The sequence below is a fragment of the Gracilinanus agilis genome, chromosome 4, assembly GCF_016433145.1.
Source record: "Gracilinanus agilis isolate LMUSP501 chromosome 4, AgileGrace, whole genome shotgun sequence".
NCBI lineage: Eukaryota > Metazoa > Chordata > Mammalia > Didelphimorphia > Didelphidae > Gracilinanus > Gracilinanus agilis.
The window spans coordinates 290,580,675-290,588,889 of NC_058133.1; the positions used below are offsets into that span (position 1 = coordinate 290,580,675).

Here is an 8,215-nt window from a genome sequence, read left to right on the forward strand (position 1 = left end):
TGATAAATCTTAGAGGGGATGTGGCAAAATTGGGACACTAATAGACTCTGGTGGAACTGTGAATTAATCTAATCATTCTGGAGGGCAATTTGGAATTACGCACAAAGGGCTTTAAAAGAATGCTTTCCCTTTGATCCAGCCACACCACTGCTGTGTTTGTACCCCAAAGAGATAATAAGGAAAAAGACTTGTGCAAAAATATTTATAGCCTTGCTTTTTGTGGTGGCAAAAAAATTGGAAAATGGGGGTGTATCCATCTATTGGGGAATGGCTGAAGAAATTGTGGTATCGGATGGTGATGGAATACTATTGTGCTGAAAGGAATGATGAACTGGAGGATTTCTATGTGAACCGGAAAGATCTCCAGGAATTGATGCAGAGCAAAAGGAGCAGAACCAGGAGAACATTGTACACTGAGATGGATATATCATGACACAATTGAATGTAATAGACTTTTTTACTAGCAGCAATACAATGATCCAGGACAATCCAGAGGAACTTATGATAAAGAATGCTATCCACATCCAGAGGAAGAACTGTGGGAGCAGAAACACAGAAGAAAAACATATGATCAATCATGTAGTTTGATGGGGATATGACTGGGGTTTTGTCATTAAAAGATCACTGTACTGCAAATATAAATAACATGAAAATAGGTTTTGAACAGTGATACATTTATAACCCAGTGGAATTCCTTGTCAGCTCTGGGAGGAGGAAGGAAAGAGGGGTGAGGAAAATCATGAATCTTGTAACCATGGAAAAATATTCTAAATTAAAAAAAATTTTTAATGAAAAACAATTAATATAACCAATGAGAATATTCTAGAAGTTTCCCCAGTAAATACAGAAGTAAAGCAAGGAAGCTTGCTCCCTGCTTACTATTATTTAATGGAAATGTTATCAATATCAATGTAAAGAGAAAGAAATTAAAGACAAAAAGATAGGGAAAGAGGAGTTTCAATTCCATTCAATAAAAATTTATTAAGATCTTACTATGTGCCAGGCTCTGTGCTAAGTGCTAGGGATACAGATAAAAAATTAAAGGCAGTCCCTGCCTGCAAGAAATGCATAATCTAATGGGGAAAAACAACAAAAAAGGAAGCTAAAAGAGAGGGGGAAGCTAGGTGGCATTGTGAATGGAGCCTGGAGTCAGGAAGACCTGGGTTCAAATTTGGTCTCACACATTTTATTAATGTGTGGTCTTAAGCAAGTAACTTAACCTTCTTTGCCTCAGTTCCTTTTCTTTAAAACAAGCTGGAAAGGAAATGGCAAACCAGTCTAGTATCATGGTCAAGAAAACTCTAAATGGTGTCACAAAGAATCAGACACAACTGAAACAACTAAATAATGAGAGCAGGATTAAAAGTAGTTGAATGGGAAAAATATTTATGCAACAATTTATTAGATAAGAGTTTGATATCCATTATATATAGATGACAATTATATATAAGGTCAAAAGCCATTCCTTAATAGATAAATGGTCAAAGAATATGAACAGTGACCAAAGGATATGAACAAAAAAAATTGCAATTTACAAACAACCATATGGAGGAATGCTCCAAATCACTAATAATAGGAGAAATGAAAATGATAACCAGAAAATTGGCAAATATGACAAAAAATGGGAATAATCAAGTTTGGAGGCATCCTGGAAGATTGTTACATTAGGGCAGTGATGGCGAACCTTTTAGAACTTTTTAGAGACTATTCGCTGTGCCCCACCCCCAGATTTAGTGCCCCCCCCAACCTCTGCCATCTTATCTCAGACAGAGGAAGGAGAAAGAGAGGGGAATGACCTGAGTACTCCACTCAGGGGAGGGACTAAGTACAGAGGGGCAGGGAGGCACAGTGGAGAGGGAGAAGAGAGGAGCATGGATGGAATCCCTCTGTCTTTCTAGTAACTAATTCTGCCAGGGATGGCACATGTGCCCACAGAAAGGTCTCTCATGTCATCTTTGACACATGTGCCATAGGTTTGCCATCAAGGCACTAGAGCAGGGGTCGGCAATGTATGGCTCTCGAGCCATATCTGGCTCTTTTGAGGGCCAAATATGGCTCTTTCTGCAAGAGTCATAAAGTCAATTTTTTTCGGGCGCTGTTACAGGAGCACACACTGTGAGCACTGTAATTACATTTTAAAAAATGTGGCGTTTATGGCTCTCACAGCCAAAAAGGTTGACGACCCCTGCACTAGAGCATTGATGGTAAATCTATGAACTGGTGATATAATCATTTTAGAAAGCAATTTTAAAATTATGCAATTAAAGTAACTAAAATGTCACCAGAGGAATATATCCCAAGGGGATCATTGATAAAATGAAAGTCTCTATGTATATCAAAATACTTTATAGTTAAAATATTGTTGTAGCACAGAATTAGAAACAACATAGATATCTACTGGTGCATGGCTAAATAATTTTTTATCATGAATATAATAGAATATATTACTGTGCTATTAGAAATTACTTATAAGTACTGAAAAGTAAGGAAAAGATTTTCATAACTGATGCAAAGTAAAGTAAGCACAGCCTCTCCCCAAAATAGTAATATGCACAATAGCTAGAGAAATGTAAAGGATAAGAAAAACCACAAAACAATGTAAAGTGATAAAGAATCTATAAATGTAGTACATTTCATATGTTTTCAGATTTTTTCATTGGTTTGTTGTTTTTGCTGATATTTTTTACTCTTCTTTCTCTTTCTCTTATTTTTTTCTTTAAAATTTTTTTATATGGGATGGCTCTCTTGGAGAAAGGAGGGAAAGGGAGACATCTTGATGATGAAAAACCCCAAAAGACAAAAATGAAATTTTATCTAAAAAGAGGTCATCAAAAAGAATAGCAAAGGAAACCACTTCACTTTTGCCTCTCTCTCCCAGGCTAAGAAGTAGTGGTCACATTCCTCTGGGTATGCTTTAGCTCCTTGGTCTTCCTCCTCGTTGAGACACCAACTCAGAAGAATAGTTCCTCTTGACGATTTCTTCCACCTTTCGAAGCCTGCAATTATCATTAGCTCAAGCCAAGAATTTATTACTTGCACTTCTTTTGGCAGTAAGTACTCCTACAGATGTCTGGATGGTTGAGTCTCTTCACTACAGTATCACACTTATGTGTTATGTATCTCATTTGTTTGTCTTTTTTGTCTCTCTTTTTAAAAATAGAACAAAAACATTATGGTTATTTGAGTTTCTTTCTGATAATATGTAGATAGCTAAGCTTCTCCTCTAAAGTCAGTGTTTTTTTGTTTTATTTTATTTTGTTTCTTAACATATGGTTAAGCTGTTCGAAAGATGACGAAAAAATATCATGTTCAAACAACCAGAAGGTGATGTGAAAACAAATTTATATCACTGAAAAAAAATAGGCTACATGAATTAGATGAGCTCTGTGCTCTAGAAATTGAGAATATTACTTTTTCAGTCCTGTTCATAATTCCTCTTTAAGTTCCTCAGTAGGTCTCAAGATCTGAATGATCTAATGAATGCAAATGAGTCTCTCCAGTGGTGCCAATTACAACCCCTCCATAACTTATTATCCTCTGTGATTCTTATTAACCTCCTCTACAGGGAGCCCATCCAATTTTTCCTTTAGGTCTCTTGTTATTACATGAGAACTTCTTTATTGCCCATAATTACCTAAAAGAGTCAACCTCAATGTTCTAGAACCCATGAATCAGACAGTATTATTCTATGGCCAACAAATATTTTCTTTCAATCAGGGATTTCAATATAGCTGACCTACAAATTTCAAAAGGAAACCTCAGAATAGTTGGAATTTATAGTCTCTTGAGGACAGTAGCTCTGGGGTTGACTAGTATTAGCTGACTTAGATAGCATAAGAAGACTGTCCCAGGTGTTTTCATCAGAGAGATAGAGTACTTCCTGGGATTTCTGGCCCAGAGCAAATGGTTCATGGATCATAGATTCATAGATGTCCAGTTGAAAAGAAATAGGTAATATAATCCAATACTTTCTACATTCGAATTTCATTTCTACTACCTATGTGATCTTGGGAAAGTCTTTCATAATCCCTCTGGTTCTCAATTTCTTTAATTATAATAGGAACTGGTTGGATAAGGTAACTTCTAAAGTCCATTCCAACTCTAGATCAATACTTCTTTAAAACTGGGTTCAGGGGTTCCAGGTTAAGATGGCGGCAGAGTAAGAAGCAGCTCTTAACCTCTCCTGACCGAAACACACAAAACTCCTCAAGGGGACATAAAAACAAGTCCAGACGAATAGAGGAACCCCACAACAGGGCACAGCGTGGAAGGTACATGGAATCGAGGCATTTCCATGCTATAAAGGGGTGAAACAGCTCTCACGAAATCGTGGGCTGAGCAACCACCCCACCCCACCCCCTCCACACACAACACCTATAGCGCCGAAGCCAGCTAAAAAGAAATAGAGCAAGTTTGGGGCACCCATCGAGTCATTGGCAGCTCCAGGGCCTGTTCCTGAGAGCAGCAAGATTTAGACCCCAAAAAGCTAAAGAAAACACACAAACCCTGAGCGCGGGAGCAGAGAGTGGACGCAGGGCACAGAACACGGACTCAGAGTACAGGCGCGGGCAGAGGCGTGGGTGGAGGCAGACACAGCCACGAGCTAAAGCTCTGAAACCCTGAGTGGGGAACCAGTGCAGACGTGTATACAACTGTGGAAGCAGCACCCTGAGACTTGTAAAGAAACCACCGGCAGAGGATCAAGCAAGGGGGTCCACCAGGGGGCTTGACCTTGGAAAAAACCAGAACTCAGACCTCAGGAGCCAAAAGACCGCGGACAGACCCTGAGCACGAGGATAAACCTGAGAAGCTGCTGGGCTAACAATGGCTACCCAGTCTCAGGAAGTTCAGAAGAAAAAGATTAACAACAAGAAAAAGAAGTCTTTAACACTCGACAACTTTTACACAGAGAAAATCCAGACAACCGAGCAAACAGAGGAGGAGAACAAACAAGCATCTGGACCATCCTCAAATAAGGAAGACTCCTCACAAGCTATGGAAGAGTTCAAAACTGAGATTTTGAGGAAAATGGAAAAGATCTGGCAAGAAAATAACAGTTTAAAAAGTAGAATCTTGCAACTGGAAAGTGAGGCTCAGAAACCAAATGAACTGATAAGCAAATTGAACACCAGAAATGACCAGATTGAAAAGGAATACCAGAAGATTATAGCTGAAAACCAGAAGATTATAGCTGAAAACCAGAAGATTACAGCCGAAAACCAGAAGATCATAGCCGAAAACCGAAAGATCATAGCCGAAAACCGAAAGATTATAGCCGAAAACCAATCCCTAAAGGCTAGAATTGAGCAATTAGAAGCTAATGATTTCTCAAGACACAAGAACAAATAAAACAAAGTCAAAAGACTGAAAAAATAGAAGGAAACATGAAATATCTCAATGAGAGAGTGACAGACCAAGAAAACCGGTCTAGAATAGACAATTTGAGAATAATTGGTCTTCCAGAAAAACCAGAAATTAATAGAAACCTGGACTCCATACTAACAGAAATTATTCAGCAAAATTGCCCTGAAGTCCTACAACAAGAGGGCAACATAGACATTGAAAGGATCCATAGAACACCTGCGACATTAGATCCAGGTAAGAAAACGCCCAGAAATATAATTGCCAAATTCAAGAGTTTCCAAGCAAAAGAAAAAATCTTACAAGAAGCCAGAAAGAAACAATTCAAATATCAAGGAGCACCAATCAGGATCACACAGGATCTGGCAGCCTCCACGCTAAAAGATCACAAGGCTTGGAATACGATATTCAGAAAGGCAAGAGAGCTGGGCCTGCAACCACGGATCAACTACCCATCAAAATTGACTATATATTTCCAGGGGAAAGTATGGGCATTCAACAAAATTGAAGAATTCCAGGTATTTGCACAGAAAAGACCAGGGCTAAATGGAAAGTTTGATATCCAACCACAAAAATCGAGAGAAACATGAAAAGGTAAATAAGATACAGAGGGGAAAGAAAGAAAACTTATAATTTTTAAATTTGCCTTTTTAAGGGCCTCAGTGAGATCTAATTATCTGTATTCCTATGTAGAGAAATGTTATGTATAATTCTCTGTAGTGAACTCTATTCACTATTATAGTATTCACTATTATAGCAATCAGAAGAATAATTCACAGGGTGAGGGTGGAACACTAAATAATCTAAGATGACATGGGGGATGGGAAAGAGGGGGTAAATAGCAGGGGACACCAAGAGAAACTTGAGTGAATAAGAAAAATAGGATATTCTATTACACACAAAGAGGGCATGGGAGGGAGAGGGGACAAATACTCTTATAAGAAGGAGAGGAAGAGAGCATTAAGAGGTAATAATCAAACCTTACTCTCAGTGTAATCAACCCAGAGAGGGAAGAGTAGCTATACTATCCATTGGGACATAAAACTCTTATCTAACCCTTCTGAGAAAGTTAGAAGGGATAAACCAAGGGGAGCAGGGGAGTGGGGAGGTCAAAAAAAGGGAGGGGAGAAGGGGTAGGGAATTCATAAGGCCTTTAAAAACAAAAAGAGGGGGGAAAATAAGGGAGGGGATAGAAAGGGAAGTTAATCAAGGGAGGGGATAAGGGATAGCCGCTCAATAGCAAACCACTGGTTTAAAAGGAAATAGTATAAGAAAAAGGGGGTAGGAATAGGGGAGGATACGAAAATGTCAGCAAATGCACAACTGATGATTATAACTCTGAATGTGAATGGGATGAACTCACCCATAAAACGGAAGCAAATAGCAGAGTGGATTAGAAACCAAAATCCCACCATATGTTGTCTACAAGAAACACATATGAGGCGGGTGGACATACACAAGTTTAAGGTTCAGGGCTTGAACAAAATCTTTTGGGTGTCAAATGAGAAAAAGAAGGCAGGAGTGGCTATTATGATTTCTGACAAAGCCAAAGTAAAAATAGATATGATTTAAAAAGACAGGGAAGGTCATTACATCCTGATTAAAGGCAGTATAAACAATGAGGAAATAACACTGCTCAATATGTATGCACCAAGTGGCATAGCACCCAAATTCATAAAGGAGAAACTGGCAGAGCTCAAGAAGGAAATAGATAGTAAAACCATACTGGTGGGAGATCTAAATATTCCTCTTTCAGATCTAGATGAATCAAACCGAAAAATAAATAAGAAAGAGGTAAGAAAGGTGAATGAAGTCCTAGAAAAATTAGATTTAATTGACATGTGGAGAAAAATAAATAGGGACAAAAAGGAATACACCTTCTTTTCAGCTGCACATGGCACATTCACAAAGATTGACCATGTTATAGGGCATAGAATCATTGCAAACAAATGCAAAAGAGCAGAAATAATAAATGTAACCTTCTCAGATCATAATGCAATAAAAATAATAATTAGTAAGGGCACCTGGACAGGAAAATCAAATACTAATTGGAAATTAAATAATATGATTCTCCAAAACCAATTTTTCAAAGAAGGAATCATAGAAACAATCAACAATTTCATTGAAGAAAATGACAATGATGAGACATCCTACCAAACTATGTGGGATGTGGCCGTACTCAGGGGGAAATTTATATCCTTGAGTGCATATATTAATAAATTCAGGAGGGCAGAGATCAATGAATTGGGCATGCAACTCAAAAAATTAGAAAGCGAGCAAATTAAAAATCCCCAGATGAAAACTAAATTAGAAATACTAAAAACCAGGAGAGAAATTAATAAAATCGAAAGTAAAAGAACTATTGAATTAATAAGACTAGAAGCTGATACTACGAAAAAACAGATAAAATAGACAAAGTACTGGTCAATCTAATAAAAAAAAAGAAAGAAGAAAACCAAATTGATAGTATCAAAGATGAAAAGGGAAACCTCACCTCTAATGAAGAGGAAATTAAGGCAATCATTAAAAACTATTTTGCCCAATTATATGGCAATAAATATAACAATTTAGGAGATATGGACAAATATTTACAAAAATATAAACTGCCTAGATTAACAGCAGAAGAAATAGAATACCTAAATAATCCCATATCAGAAAAAGAAATTGAACAAGCCATCAAAGAACTCCCTAAGAAAAAGTCACCAGGGCCTGATGGATTCACAAGTGAATTCTATCAGACATTCAAAGAGCAAATAATCCCAATACTATACAAATTATTTAATATGATAAGCAAAGAAGGAGTCCTACCAAATTCCTTTTACTACACAAATGTGGTACTGATTCCAAAGCCAGG

The 8,215-nt window shown here is 37.6% G+C and overlaps 1 protein-coding gene across 1 annotated transcript in view; it reads left to right on the forward strand.

Annotated features, from left to right (window-relative positions):
• Positions 1–2,153: 2,153 nt before the first annotated feature.
• LRRC1 (leucine rich repeat containing 1) overlaps positions 2,154–8,215 on the forward strand; it is a 219,930-nt gene continuing 213,868 nt past the window's right edge. Inside the window, exon 1 of the mRNA XM_044675349.1 lies at positions 2,154–2,204. Within this exon, the coding sequence (XP_044531284.1) occupies positions 2,154–2,204 (51 nt within the window). The remainder of the gene's footprint in view (positions 2,205–8,215) is intronic.